This window comes from Meles meles, chromosome 3 (genome assembly GCF_922984935.1).
Source record: "Meles meles chromosome 3, mMelMel3.1 paternal haplotype, whole genome shotgun sequence".
NCBI lineage: Eukaryota > Metazoa > Chordata > Mammalia > Carnivora > Mustelidae > Meles > Meles meles.
In genome coordinates this window covers 143270677-143285410 of record NC_060068.1, presented here as the reverse complement: position 1 = coordinate 143285410, position 14734 = coordinate 143270677, and the positions used below count along the sequence as shown (strand labels likewise).

Genomic DNA, 14734 nt, shown 5'->3' with positions numbered 1-14734 from the left:
ATCGCCACCGAGTGAAATAATTCAGAGTTCATTCAGTGATTCACCAAGGTCTCAGCCATTTGCTCAGACTCTTCTAGACCTTGCGTTGGAGTCAGAAGGTGAAGACAATGACACATTCCACCATTTAGCTCAGGGGGAATCTGTAGCAGTTTATGAGATAATTGCCACAGAGCTATTTGGGGGAAAGAAAGATGTTACGAGAAGAAATACGTTCTTTACGACAAATCACTCGACAGACAACGGTGGCACAGGAGGCCGTATTTACGGCTTTGAAATAAATATCCCACCAACCAGAGGCCTCACAGGGGAAAAGACTCTGTGACATCATAATCAATATTGTTGTATCCACAGACACGGGCTCCCATTAAGCAGGGGTTTTCATCTTGACCTTGAGTTTCTACTTCAGAGAATAAATGAGCTTCTTGGACATGTATCTGACAATCTGTGCCTATGTTCAGATCTTTAGGGGAAAAGCCAGAGATTTTATCTGGTTCTCAAAGAGTTTTATTGGGCCCAAAATGTTAGAACTGTAATACATTTTTTGTTGTGTAGTTTTCACGTAATGAGGAGAAGGGAAAGATGAAATTTTCTGGCGTGTAGTAATTATTGGGTTTTGCAGATGTCCTTGTCAGTACGATGCTTCCTTAAGCCCTCGAGATACCCACGTGGGGTCCTCCCCCAAGCAACTCACCAGTTCCCCCCTGGCCCTGGTGTGTGGGTCTGCACATCCAGTGGGAGGGTTAATGCCCAGTCCAGGCTGGCTACAGTGAGAGGCACTCAGGGTAAAGCAGACCCACCACCCAGCAAGACAATCTCCTCTGCTTTCTATTTCTCCCCAAGATGGGGCCCCCCGAGACCACCATGACAAGTCCTGAGGCTTTTCTCCCCATTATTAGGGCCTAGCAGAATTGTATTAAACAGCAGGTGTTTTATAAAATCTATCTGAATGAAGTTCAGGATACTAATGAAATTGATAGCAATTACTCCTTACATTTCTAGGGTGATTACTAAGCTTGTTTCTTATTATATCTCTTGAGATACTATCTCAAGGACACCATCTCTATGCCCTGGTCAGTCTTGGTCAATTAGAGGATGTTTTTCCTCGGTGTTGTTTGTTGCTGGTGGTGGTTTTGTGCTGAGATGCCTGGTTTGGAGGTTTGTTTTGTGTGTGGGCCTGAGAGCATCCTTCCTTGGGGACTGTGGTTGTAGCCCCAGGAAATTAGGTCCTGTGGACTGAGACCGGGGTGGGCTGGATTAGGCTCCACAGACAGGGTCGCCCATGAACTGGGACTTGTCTTTAACTAGCATGTGATGGGAGAAAAACACAAGTGGGCTGCAGCAGAGCTGGGAACGGCCACGTAAACGACCTGACGGTTAGAGTGGGATTGTGTTTTGGGCACGGACGACATTTTGATGAGCTACTGGGAACCACTTGAAGTTTCTCAGGAGCATTGTTGAATATGGAAAATTTTCAGCAAATGGAAAAGTGGGGTGGTTACTTTATTTTTTATTTTTATTAGTTACTGTGTGCCTGTGTATAATTTTAAAAATACATTAACCTAGACAGACATAAAGGAAAAAGAATTGGAAAACAGTGTAGTTGTCTGGTATGATGGAATGGGGAATGAGCCCTGACAACTGGCAATGAAACAAAAAAGGAAAAATGAGATAAAAGACCTTTCAAAGGAAGAGAATTTGGAAACTGAATGTAGGAGGCAGAGATGGTAGAGAAATCAGGAATGACTTCCCACCGAGAGTACTGGAATAGTGATGATGATGACGGTAGTGAAGATGATGATAGTTGGCATTTGTTGCCCAATCCAATACATTTTAGCATATGGTTTCTTAACCTCACCCAACTTAGCACTTCTCGTCTGGCTTTCTAGTTTTGGGGACCATATCTTTTCTCACCTATTAACATGGAAGCCATCAAAGGCCAGTGAACAACATTAATTTATTTCTCTCTTCTCTGGAAGCACAAAAATCTTTATCAAGTGAATAAACAGTATTTGGTATCTGTGAAATAGGCTAGGACACTTGTTTCGTGAGGGATTTGAGGCTCAGAGGAGAAGTGGCTTGCCAAAAGCCACTCAACAGGCAGCAGAATTCAAGGGGACATCAGAGTCCATGGTTTTTTGTTTTTTTTTTTTTTTTCCATCACACAGCCTACAGCAAGTGAAATCATCAACCGCAATAGGAAGGTTTGAATAGCAAATAAATGCCAGGAAATAAGAAAATAAATAGAAACTGCTCTCCACTGAGAGGGCTACTATTAGATGAGACAGAATTCTGGAATGACTTTGGCCTTTTACTTTTATAAGCTCAATGTTTCCAGAAGGCTCTGTGTTGAGGAGAGGAGATGCAGTAATAAGGGTGGCCCCGATAAGAATACTCTTTCCTCGTTCCTTCCATTGACTCACATCCCCTTGACCAACTGCCCACTCTCAGGCTGGCTGGAACAAGGAGTCCCATCAGAAATGGTGCCGTGGCTCAACCAGCTCAACCAGGGGTTTTTCACTTGAAATTAGAAAGCCCTCACTCCACTTCCCTTCCACAAAGCCTTAGTAATGGATGACTCACAGGCTCGGGACAAGTTCCTGAGGATGATAAAGACACATTGCTTTATCAATGGCTTTGGAGGAAGAATGTGAGGTGAAGAGGAGGACAGTGTGTACTCTGGCCAAGAACTTCATCATTAAATAATGGAATATGGGTTCCCATTTGGACCCTGTTGACCAGAAGACCATATACGAATGATTACCATGCTAACTCAGGGGACCGGAGCCGGAATGAAATGACATAACCCCCTCATGTCATTCAATCCTGAGAAGTACTCAATTGAAATTAAATTATCTGGTCTCAACCACGTTTTTTTAAAAACACAGATAATGTCTGACCTTTCATCCAGGCTCCAGATCAATTTAAAGGACTATCCATCCAGGCTACATGTTACTCACACATGTTAAATAATGTCTTCTAATTTTGGAGGGAGTGTCTCTTCAAATTTGATGGCTTTGCTTCTGTCTCTTACCTTCTACACAGGCAGGAAAGTAAAGCAATCATCCTCAAGACAGGCAAATCTAGGTTTGTGTCCTGGCTCGGCTCATTATTATTTATATGACCTTGGTTAAGGAGCTCAGTGTCTTTGCGCCTCATTTTATTTGTCCACAAAATGGGGTTTATCAGATAAAATAACCATGAACATAATAATAATAATTTTACCAATTATCTGCCTGGGGGTGTTCTAATCGCTAGCATACACATAGCTTGATTTAAATTATACAATCTCATAAGTTAGGTAACATTGACGCCTCTCTTTTACTCCTGAAGAAACTGAAGCTCAAAGAGGTGAATTCCCTTGCCCAAACAGGCCGGCAAACTGAAAAACCAAGATTCAATCCAGCCAATCCTTTTTTTTTTTTTTTTTGAACGTTAACAAGTTACGGAAAGGGCCGCAGAAGCACTGCCATGTCTTAGGGACTCAAAAAGTGGAGTCCCTTTACCCCTTGGCAGGTAGAGCGTGACTATGGCTTAGGAAGTTCATGAACTGGAGCAAACAAAGAGACATTTCGGTGTCCTGTAATAAGGCGACTGGGTGACAACTCGGCTTCCTGTCCCTGCTCATCACGTTGTACTTCTCCGTCCGATTCTGCAACCCACTTCTATGTCCTCCTGCATGGAAGTCACAGCCTGTCTGGTTCCAGGTCACGTGACTGACACAGACACAGCCAACACCCACCCCCCTCACCACTGCCCTGCCCCCGGTGCCTCAACGGGCTTCCTACAGGACTCTCCATGTGGCTTTGGGATTTCAAATTTCACGAGATCCAGAGTAATAATGGTAGCAGCTCCCTCTCCGGGAGCACTTCCTGCTCGCCTACGCTTCACTGGTTATGAGCCTGCACCTTCTCCGGGCTCAGGGGCTCATGACAACACTGGGGGAGGCGCCGTCATTGTCTCTGTGCGAGGAAGAGAGGCTCAGAGAGTCAGGAACCTGTCCGAAGTCACACACCGCTCAGCAGTAAAGCCTGAATTTAAACCCATGTCTACCTAATGACAAAGCCCAGCGCTTCTCAAAACTGAAGCCAGAAAGGAGCAGGGACCTGCACCGAGCCAGCCATGTAGCAAGTTAGTTAGAAAATTAAGGCAGGGGCACCTGGGTGGCTCAGTGGGTTGGAGCCTCTGCCTTCTGCTCGGGTCATGGTCCCGGGGTCCTGGGATGGAGCCCCACATCGGGCTTTCTGATTGGCAGGGAGCCTGCTTCCCCTCCTCTCTCTCTGCCTGCTTGTGATCTGTCGTCAAATAAATAAACAAAATCTTAAAAAAAAAAAAAAAAAGAAGAAAGAAAACTGAGGGGGGAGGACACAGACTTGCTATCCCTTGAGCTCTCTGCATGACAACTTAGCCTGAGCAATCTCGCCTTGGCCAATCCACACCCACAGTCAGGCCCAGCCATCAGTCCCTCTGTGCTCTGTGCTGTCCCAAGAAAGCTCACTCTTGGTGAAATGGTGGCCGCTGTTCTCTAGTAGGTCACACGCCTAGAGCAACCTCGGTCTGATCCCCCACTGCATTCGGCAAATACAAAACCTTAAGCTTGACTCCTTTTTACAAGAGACAGACAGGAACCAAAAAAGATAAAGGAGACCTTGCCATAAACCAGGAAATAATGGTATTTTAAGGCCCTAATCCTTTTGCTCCTTTCAAGAAATATGATAAGCATCTTGATTTTATTCAAGACGGTCACAGGAAAATTCTCTTATCAGCCTTATGCAGCCTTTGCAGTGGGTGGAGACACACCAGAGCCGTTGCGAGATTTGGAGGGTGCAGGGCGGACTCTGCGGACAATGAAAAGCTCCAAATTCTTCCAAAGAGGCAAATTCAATGAATTTATTGGACAGCTCCAGGGCATAAAAACCTGTGATGGGTGAGAGAACCAAAAAAATGACCCATAAGAACTGGTCGCTGTCCTCCAGGAGCTCAAACTCTTGTAGGGAAGCTCAGAATGTACATAATTAATGAACCACAGGGGAAAAGCACCGGAGAAGAACAAATCAAGTGCTTTGGGGGTTAGAATAGGTCAAAAGCCTCCTGCTGTTCTGGAGGCTGGAAAAGACCTTCAAGTAGAAGGTGTCCTCTGAGAGGGACCATGTAAAGGAGTTGGGGGTCCGTGGGCCCAGAGGAAAGAAGAGCGGGACGGACAGCTGGACCGTGAGATACAAAGGTTAACACACAACGTACTGTCTGCTTTGCAGGGATGCAGAGGAAGGACTGGAGGAGATAAAACTAGACAGGAGGCTTAGGAAAACAATGTGGAGCCCAGCATCTGGGAGGCAGTGGAGAATTCTTCTGGGGTTCTGATTAAGGAAACAGCATGCTCCAAGTCGGGTTTCAGAGCCAAACACCGGTCCAGAGAATAACATTAGTTGTAGAAATATGATGTCAGGAACGATGGAGATAAGGAAATGCAGGAGAAAAAAAAATCTGATTATACAACAAGATCGAAGGTCTCCTTAGCATGCCTCCTTAGCATGGTAGGCAGCTTGTCAGTCTCATATAACAGGATCAAATATCCTCTTACTTCTGATACAATGAATAGTTTTCATAGGAAACCACTTTCTGGCTGGCCAAGAATTGGTTTTTACTTCTAATTAGATGGTATTTGGAATTAGCTTATTTAAAAGCAATGAAGAACCACTGTATAAATGCATCTTTCTTTGTTTGGACAGCGAGCACTCCATGGAGAAAGACGGAGGCAAAAGGGAAAAGGCATATGGGAGAAGGATTCATTGGTTTCAGGGATGGTGCTCGCTGCTGAAGAGAACAGGCCTCTTGTGGGTCAGGGTCCCTCAGCAAGGGATGCGGGGGAGAAAGGCTAGCCTGGGCAGGGACTGGGCCCCATTTCCAGCTCCCGGTAATCTCTGCATCCTTTAGGAAATTTTGGGTTAACCTCTCAGCTCTGCTTCCTCATCCAGGCAGCAGGGAAATGACACTTATCCCCGGGGTCTCCTATAAAACGCTTCCCACGGCGCCAGCACCTAGTAAGTAACTGACAAATAACAATCTAAATCTACTCAATCGCTATCAGCTTTCACGTCCTCATCTGACCCCATATCCTATCACGTTCCCCACATTCACTGAGCACCAGCCACACACGCCAAGCTCATTTCTGTCCCAGAGTCTTCGCACGCACTGTTCCCCTTGCCTGACATCACACTCCTCCAAACCAACACATGACTGACTCATTAGCATTCTTGTCCCATGTCACAGGGCTGACCTCCTTAAAGCTTCCCCTGACTGCTCCAGATAAGGAACACACTGTGTCCCGTCTGTACTTTTTATGTTCTTTATGGCACTGGTGAGTATCTGAACTTGTCTCATTTGTATACTTTCGTCCCCTTATTTTCTCCCATCCGAGTACTAACCAGGCCCGACCCTGCTTAGCTTCTAAGATCAGACGAGATCGGGCGCGTTCAGGGTGGTATGGCCGTAGACTGTCCCCTTATTTTCTGGTTCCCAAAGGGACAGCAGACACATCGTCTGTGGTATTTATTAATGGGCCTCGGGCAACAGGCCTCTGGCACATAGTAGGCTTTTGAGAATTTTCAGTTTCTCTAAAGATTGTAGCGCCATTGGCAGAATTGGTCCATGGAACACATAGAAACCACGTAAAACACAGTGAGTACTTCATCAACGGCAGTTCCTCTTCCTCGCGTGGGTCCAGAGAATTTCTTCACTTTGGCTGGCTCCAAAGTGAAGAAAGACAATCTGGAAGGAAAGCGAGGAAGGGGACAGGGCCCAAGGCCAAGTCAATCAGGTTTCTGAGGTTCATTCTTCCCCTGGGCACAGTGGATGCTTCACAGGGGTGGAGTCTCAGATTTTCATTTTCGGAAAGAAGTTTCGACCAATGGGGCATTTTCTGTATGGAGGAAGAAGTTTTGAAAATAAAGTGGACAGGCGTGATTCTGAGACAAATCACCTGGAGAAATAGTTCATAGGAGTCTTATGAATGCTTTATAAACCTAATGAGGGGGGGAAACCAAGCACCATCAGAGATTTTAGAAGGAAAAAACCCGGCCCAGGGGCGCCTAGGTGACTCAGTTGGTTAAGCGTCCGCCTTTGGCTCACGACATGATCCCAGGGTCCTGGGATCAAGCCCCGCATTGGGCTTCCTGCTCAGCAGGGAGTCTGCTTCTCCCTCTGCCCCCCTCATCCCTGCCTCATGCTTGTGCACTCACTCTCTCTCTCTGAAATAAATAAATAAAATCTTTAAAAAAAAAAAAAAGGAAGAAAAACCTCGGCCCAGCTGCTTAGGGTTTTAGGCTATAAAGACGGCTCTATCCGGGAATATAATTATTATATTAGAATGGAGAATATATTACATTGTAACATTATAATATATTATATATATATAATATATAACATTATAATATATAATTATTATATAGTCATTATTATATTATAATATTAATGAGCAGAGATGGGGAATCCAAATCTACCTGTTCCCCATCCTACTTTGACTTTACGTGCTATGGGGATCCTAGGAAATTTGTGTATGAAGAAAGGATTTTGATTTGAAAACCTAATTCTTGTCCCCCGCCCCTGCATTTTATATGTGAGATGATGGGGGCTCCACGGATGAAACAGAAGGGTTGAGATGAGTACCATGCTCTGAATGCTGATGGCATCTTTCCATTGCCCCACACTCAGAAGAGAATGAGCCTGGATTTCACAAACACCTACTTTAGGCCTAACCTCCCGGGGGTTCCAGGGTAAGGGAACTAGACTCCGGACTCTTGGATGATTCATGACACCAAAAAAGGTATTGGTCAGGAAGCACACGCTTAATGACCTCAATCCAAGACCTCTGGATATACAACTGTCCAGATGCCTCGAATGTGTGTGCCCTGAGAGCGGCTGGGCCGGAATCTTCTCTATCCTCTGCTCTTGGGATGGCCATCTCAAAGGCATCTGTGCTAGGGCATGAGGCCCTAACCAAGATGGCAGGCAGGCAGACAGGTAGAAGCACATTATTTAAGGGTCCTGGGCTTCTGGCGTCACCTTTCGGAGAACCTGATGCTGGAAACAGGAAATTCTCCAGCTTCAAACACCAAAGCATCTAAGAGATGGGCTGGGCTACCAATGTGACAGAGAAGCTCCACAAAACTGAGGCATGGGATTGATTTTGGCATTTTATTGTGTTTCAAAATTCAGTTATTAATTTTGAGACTTATGCTTTCCCTCAATATGTAATCTATATAAACATGTACAGATGCATAAATATAAACAGATGTGGAATTTATCAAATATTTATCAATAAATAGAGAGAATTTATCTATTACAAAAGCAAGACTACGTTAGTTCCTGTTTTTCCCAGAATGCATTCCTGGGAACCGTATCAAGAGCAGATCAACATAAAATCAAGGGTGTTTTCCAGAGAGATAAATTAGATTCAGGGATCCCAGTACCTTCAAAGATTTAGCCTCCAATAAATCACAGATGTACCTAATAATCTCATAAAACCAAAGATACAACCATCACTAAAATTTCCAATCCTTTGAAATTATATAATTAAGTTCCATGTTCTCTATAACAGGCACATATGTACATTACATGTTGATTATACAGGACACTTAGTGCATTAAAAACTGTAGGAGTGGCCCCACTCTAATTCTACTTTATTGAAAATGTAAACAAAATTTAGGTGGTGCCTAAATAACATTAAACCATAATTAACAATAATTTACATGGTTATCAGATTAGAAAACATTTTTTAGAATTATCTGGTTCAGTAGCTCAGTAGATTCTTTCTGTAACAGTCTTATCAGTTGCTCGTTCATAATTAATCCATGTTTGAGTTTTTTATTTGCACAGAATTTATATGTGTATATATATATATATTTATAACATTTACAGAATGGGGATCATTTCGACGACCCAGGTCTTTATTCTCGAAATAAATGTTTTCATGGCAAACGGGCATGTGAATTTTTGTCATGTGACTTTGACGTTTCATGAAATCAAGGCTCATTCTGACCCAAATTAGCCTGTGGTCACCATCTCCCTCCACCGACTCCTTTAGGAACAACAATATCCCTTCCAATGAGAATGTTTCTGCTGTATAAATTTGCAGTGTGAGTGTGTGCGGTAACCAAACAAGGAGGAGTGGATTTGGAAGAAAGAAGTCCTGAGAAGTGCTCCCTTGGTATGGTTTTTCGACATGGGAAGCTCATTCTCTAAACTTGGTGAGGAAATTCTTTGTCCTTGGGAGCTCAGGAGCATCCAAAGTAATCCAAAGTAACGATAAACATACAAAATGGCATTTTATGATTTACAAGATGTTTTCACAAAAATTATCTTATTCATCTCCACAACAACTTTGCAAAGTAGTCAAGAGGGATTCTTTTGAGGCCAGAGAGGTTGAGGGTCACACAGCGAGAGTCAGCAAAGCTTCATTGCCCCTGGCGCTTCTGTACCACATCCATCTCTCCCTCGCGCTCACAGAGGCAATGGGTAGCATGTCAAGCCGAGCAGAGAGTTTGGGGCCCATTGCTGACTTCAGGACCTTGGGACTCAGAACCTTGTTGGGGCCTCCCTTGTATTAAGAAAGAATGGTCCTCAAGATGATGGCTGTCGCCTAAGCCTGAATGCAGTCAGCAAACAGGGACTTGAAAAAGCAAAAGAAATTGGTCCAGCCAGAGTCAAGGTGCCCATTAGGACTCACATAAACTGTCTCCATCCTGGATGAGACTAGATCTCCAGTTCAATCTGATCTCCACTGGTCAGCGAGAGTTCCAGCCTAGACAGGGAACGTTTCAGCGTGGTGCTGTAAGTCTCAACCACATTCAGGAGTTCTAAATAACATTTCTCTTTAGAGGCTTTTTCCCTTCCCTAAGGTGTGACTTTCTCCCCAACAAAATTAAGCTTTTGCAGGGCAGAGGTTTTTTTGTTTTTGTTTTTTTTTGGGGGTTTTGTTATTTTTTGTTTTTGTTTTTTTTGGTTTTTTTTTGTTGTTGTTGTTGTTTTTTTTTTGGCATTTAGATGGTTTGAGGACATCTTTTCTTCCTTATTTCAGTCTCTTTCCTTTCCGGTTCAATTCCAGAACCAAAGTCAACATCAGCGGAAATGGTAACTGACATCTTTTAAGCAACAGGAGCAATGAGTATGATAAAGTCCTGAGATGCGATCAAATCACAGCCAGGATCACTGTTAGAACCTTAGATGGCTCTGGGACATGGCAGTGTCTAGTTCCTTGGGACTTTTACTCTGGGGCAGCTGGTAAGAGCCAAGGACCTCAGCTTCGACTAAAAGACTTCCTGGTTAATTCGAAGGACAAAGTTGGCAAGATCAAGAGTCTAGAAGGCCCAAATGAGGATGGTGATTCCTTTGAAACAAAGTCAAAAGACAGGCAAGCCATGGCTTTTCGAGGTAGCTGAGGGATGTAGCAATATCCTTGGTCCTAGAACCAGAAAGGGATCTTGGAGATCCTGGAGTCCGAACTTCAGTTCACGGATGTAGAAAGTGAGGTCCAGGAATGGAAGAGCTTGGACCATGATCTCACAGCATGTTAGGAGCAGAGCCAGGGCTGGAATCGGGATCCTAGACTTCAAGTCAAGCACCCTTCCCCCACCCCCCCAAGACACTGCTTAGTCCGGCCCTCCTCCACGTGCAGTGAGGAGATTCACTTCTCCCCATTGTGAGCTGCCAAGAGTTCTTTCCTTTGGGAGCAACAAGGCCAGATTCAAGGCTTTTAAGCTGCTACTGTGGGTTTTGCCACAAGTTCAAGGGAAAGATTCCAAAGTTTTTTTAAAAAAAAAAACAATGTTGTTGGCCCTTCCTTAGGCCCTTCAGCAGAAGATGCCAGTTCTAGTCCAAGAAGGAAGCCAGCATCTCGGAGCAGCAGGGCCCGAGGCCACGGCACTGGGGGAAGCTGTCTCTGGCCAAGCTCCAAGGGTGCCGCAGACACTGTTCTCAGATAGATCTCTGCTCCCATTTCTTCCACGGTAAGTAAATGGAGCATGTCCTGAAGAGGACTGGAACTGGCCCTAAGGAAGAGTGAGCAGGAGATCTGCAACTGACACGGGGGCTGGCCAGGAGGACGCAGGTTTGGATCCAAACACCAGAAAGAAAGTGTATTAGACTCTGGCCCAGAACAGGATCTGGCCCAGAACAGGACAGAGACAAGACAACAAGGAGTTTGAACATGGCTGTAACAGGCGTGAACAAGCAAGAAATGCGTGCTTTTGGAACACGGCTCTGACCAAGACAGGCGCCAGGAGGATGTGTTTTGACAATGTCTGTGAGCAGACACAGCAAAGAAGGCATATTTGAAGACATCTATGACTGAGATAGGACACAGTGAGCGATGGTGTTTGGAACATGAGAGAGACAAACCAGGAACAGTAAGGGGACATATTGGGGACAACAGAGAGTGTGACGCAAGGGCGAGACGCCAGGAAGAGGGAGTGCTGGAAAATGAAAAAAAAAAAAAAAAAATCCCTTCGTAGAGGATCTCTGGAAGAGAAACCCCAGAGAACAACGAGGCCTCCTGTCCCCTGAGTCCCTCCAGCGCCACCTGCTGGAGCCCCAGAGAAAATCCTGGTGGGCGTGGCTGCCTGGCGGAAGGCGGGCTGGAGAGAGAATGGCAGGAGTGGTCCCACACAAGCAGCAGCTTAGTACCTGCCCTCACTCCGAGGGATGGCTGTCTTCTGAGTCACCGCCCCAGGGACTAAGGGTCACCGGGCTGAGCAGCTACCAAGGAAGAAGTTGCTGGAGGATGGCAGTGACTCTCCCATTGGCCACCACACTCCACCGCATCCCTGGAGAGGGGAGATCATAGTACCTTAGATTTGGAACAGACCTCCCTGATGATCTCAGCAAAGGGCCCACCCAGTGCAAACCAGGCCCTCGTGCCATGCAGATGGGTGGTCATTTAGACCCTACTTAGGAATGAATCTTCAGTGACCCGCCAGGCCTTTATTATTTTTGAGCAACTTTAGTTATTAGGACAACTTAATAATGTTCAGCCAAAATCTTCCTACTATGATTTCAACCCAGTGAAACTACTGTGCCTCTGGGCTCACTCAAAATTCCTCCCTCTGCTAATTATATCCTCCAAGTTTTCTCTTCTCCAGGCTACACATTCCCATTTTCTTTAATGGTTCATTATATATTATGGTTTCCGGATTATTGCCCATAATGATCACTGTCCTCTGAAAACAATCCTTATTATGATTATCTCTTGAAACACAGCACCTGGAAAGAACACAAATCTACACAGTGAGCCTGCCATGTCTGTATCATGTACATTTCATCATTAATTTGGTTTACTTCTATGAATGTGGTCAACACCAAATTCATTCCTGTTAATGGCAACATGTTCTTGGCTTACACTGAGTTTGTTGCCAATTTGTATTTTCTTGACACAAATAGTTGTCCATGCCTGTGGTTCTTTATTACACCAGTGCAGCCTATTTTATTTTATTATTTATTTATACCAAATACAACCCATTACATTAGTCTCAGATAAATTTCATTTTATAGGTTTTAGTCAACTGAGATTATTCTAAATCATAACAACTGCTACATTCAAGATATGATTACTTAGCACCCATTCAAACCAGACTTCAAGGGTTTCACAAGCTCACAGAAGAGCAGATAATTTATTGCTACCTAGATCTTTCAGCGTGGTGTCATCTGCCTGCTAGGTCTTCAGGCTTCAGTCAAGATAAAAACAAACAAACAAAACAATAACAAACCCCCCCCCACTGCTTAGGACAAGGCTAAAACCGAGAATTGTTTTAGGCACAGACTGCCTTCCCAGTAAACAGCCATCATTCGGTGTGCCCGAGAATAAACCCACCCGTGGAAGGCTTTATCCAGTGCCTTGCTGAAATGTCACTGCCATGCAGTCAATCTGTCCTGATAATGAAATTAGTTGGCATGAGACATGAATTGTTTTTTTTTAATGAAACAACATTGACTCTTTGGCTCACAAATCCTTTGTGTAATAGCTGTCTTGAATATTGGTAAGGTCTACTTCAAGCTATGAGTCTATAGTTTCTGGAGTCTAGCTTCAGTCTTTTTTAAGAACTGGGGCAATATTTACTGGTCTCCAGGCTGCCTTCTCTTCTCCACCCTCGAAAGAGTACCAGTCAGAGATCTTATCAACCAATCCCTTTAATCCCGAGATAATACATCTTGGCTCAGAGATAGTTAAATACTTTTCATGAATCTTGGACAGCAACCTTTTCCCTATAATATTCTCATCTTTCCGGTTGGAAGACTATTCTTATTGAAAGAGAATATGCAAGATTTCTTCCTAAATATTGAGATCTAACTATTTCTGGGTTTGCTACTTGCTCTGAGCATAGCTTTTGATTCATCCTTGGCTATATATTCCCTCTTCCATGCTATTTTCAAGTATAAGTTCTCCAGATAACTCAAGATGCAGCCTCAAGTCTATATGCCACCCCCCATTGATATGACTTAATCACTGAATATATCTATTAAAAGAAAAAAATGAGGAAACGGAAGGAAGGAAGGAAGGAAAAGAAGGAAGGAAGGGAAGGAGGAAGAGAGGGAGGGAAGCATAGTGTTTCTCATTTCCCATTGGCCAAGTTTCCTTTTTTATCATACTTACTATTACCATTATTAGCAATAATAAAAACAAGCCAGGCACTATACTATGCTGCACTATACGCATTAATCTGTGAATTTTACACCCATTTAACAGAGAAGGAAACGGAGTTTTAGAGAGTTTAAATAATTTTCCCAAGTTTACTCAGCTACAATTAGTAGGATCAGACCTTATATTCTGGTCATATTTGATACCACAGTCTGTGCTCTTAATTGTCCTGATATATGGTCACTCAAGGTCTCGAGAACTGGCACAGCTAAGCCCCGTGCTCAGGTGCTGCTCGGTCTCTAGCATTTCCTTGTCCCACTGTGACACATTCCCAGGTCAGAGAGGCCTGTGCAGGGGTTCACATCCTTTTCTGTTCCACCTGGGGAGAGCCCGCAGGGTGACATGGCTCCCCCTTTTACTGAAACGCTGTGTGTCTGGGATGTTAACGCAAGACTCATCCCCGCGAAGCCCCTTGCTCACTAAAAGAGAATTTTTGCCAAGTGGTCCATATACTTTTTTGTAATGCAGAACTGGGGAGAGGAAGGCGAAAAAGGAAAAAGCTTCGCAAAAGGCAGGAGAAAAATCGGGAGGACAGAGTCAGAGAGAGCGGGTGGGTGAAAAAACATAGACGAGAATGAGGACAGAGAATAGGAAACACACCAGGAGATCAGGGCTGAGGAGAGCCATGGAGTTGGCTATGTGGAAGGCCCCAGAGCCGCTGCGGAGAATGAAGGAGGCTCTTTGAGAAGTGTTTTCAAAGGCTACCTTGGCTCTCTCACACAATCCTGCCGGGGAGTCAAATAAAGATCCAGATGACCATGGAATCCCTGCTGGGTGTCTGCCACTCCCAATCCAGGCTACGTGAATGTGTAGGGTGTGGCGATTCGAACAGTAAGCCAGCACGCAGGGACCCGGGAACGAAGGCCTTTTTGGCTTCCATCCACACGTGCCTCTGATGACTTACTCCCTTTCCTGTGCCTCACTTTCCCCACTTGTTACAAGAGGAGGAGGATTATCTCCAAGATCCTCTGCAGCTCTGACATTCTGATTCCAACAGGAGCAGAGATGGTGGGTGACAGATACAGACTTTCTGATTGGGCACCAGCTGTG

General features: G+C 44.6%; 1 protein-coding gene across 10 annotated transcripts in view; it reads right to left on the bottom strand.

Annotated features, from left to right (window-relative positions):
* Positions 1-14734, bottom strand: part of HTR4 (5-hydroxytryptamine receptor 4) — a 188683-nt gene that overhangs the window by 22872 nt on the left and 151077 nt on the right. For 7 of the 10 annotated variants that reach the window (XM_046000614.1, XM_046000618.1, XM_046000616.1 and 4 more), the window contains one exon: positions 8189-11042. The exons of 1 other annotated variant lie outside the window; for it this stretch is intronic. In XM_046000614.1, coding sequence (XP_045856570.1) covers positions 10748-11042 — 295 coding nt within the window. In that variant the 3' untranslated portion in view covers positions 8189-10747. Of the gene's footprint in view, positions 1-8188; positions 11817-14734 lie in introns of those variants that run through there. 2 more of the 10 variants (XM_046000621.1, XM_046000620.1) reach the window with 2 other exon arrangements.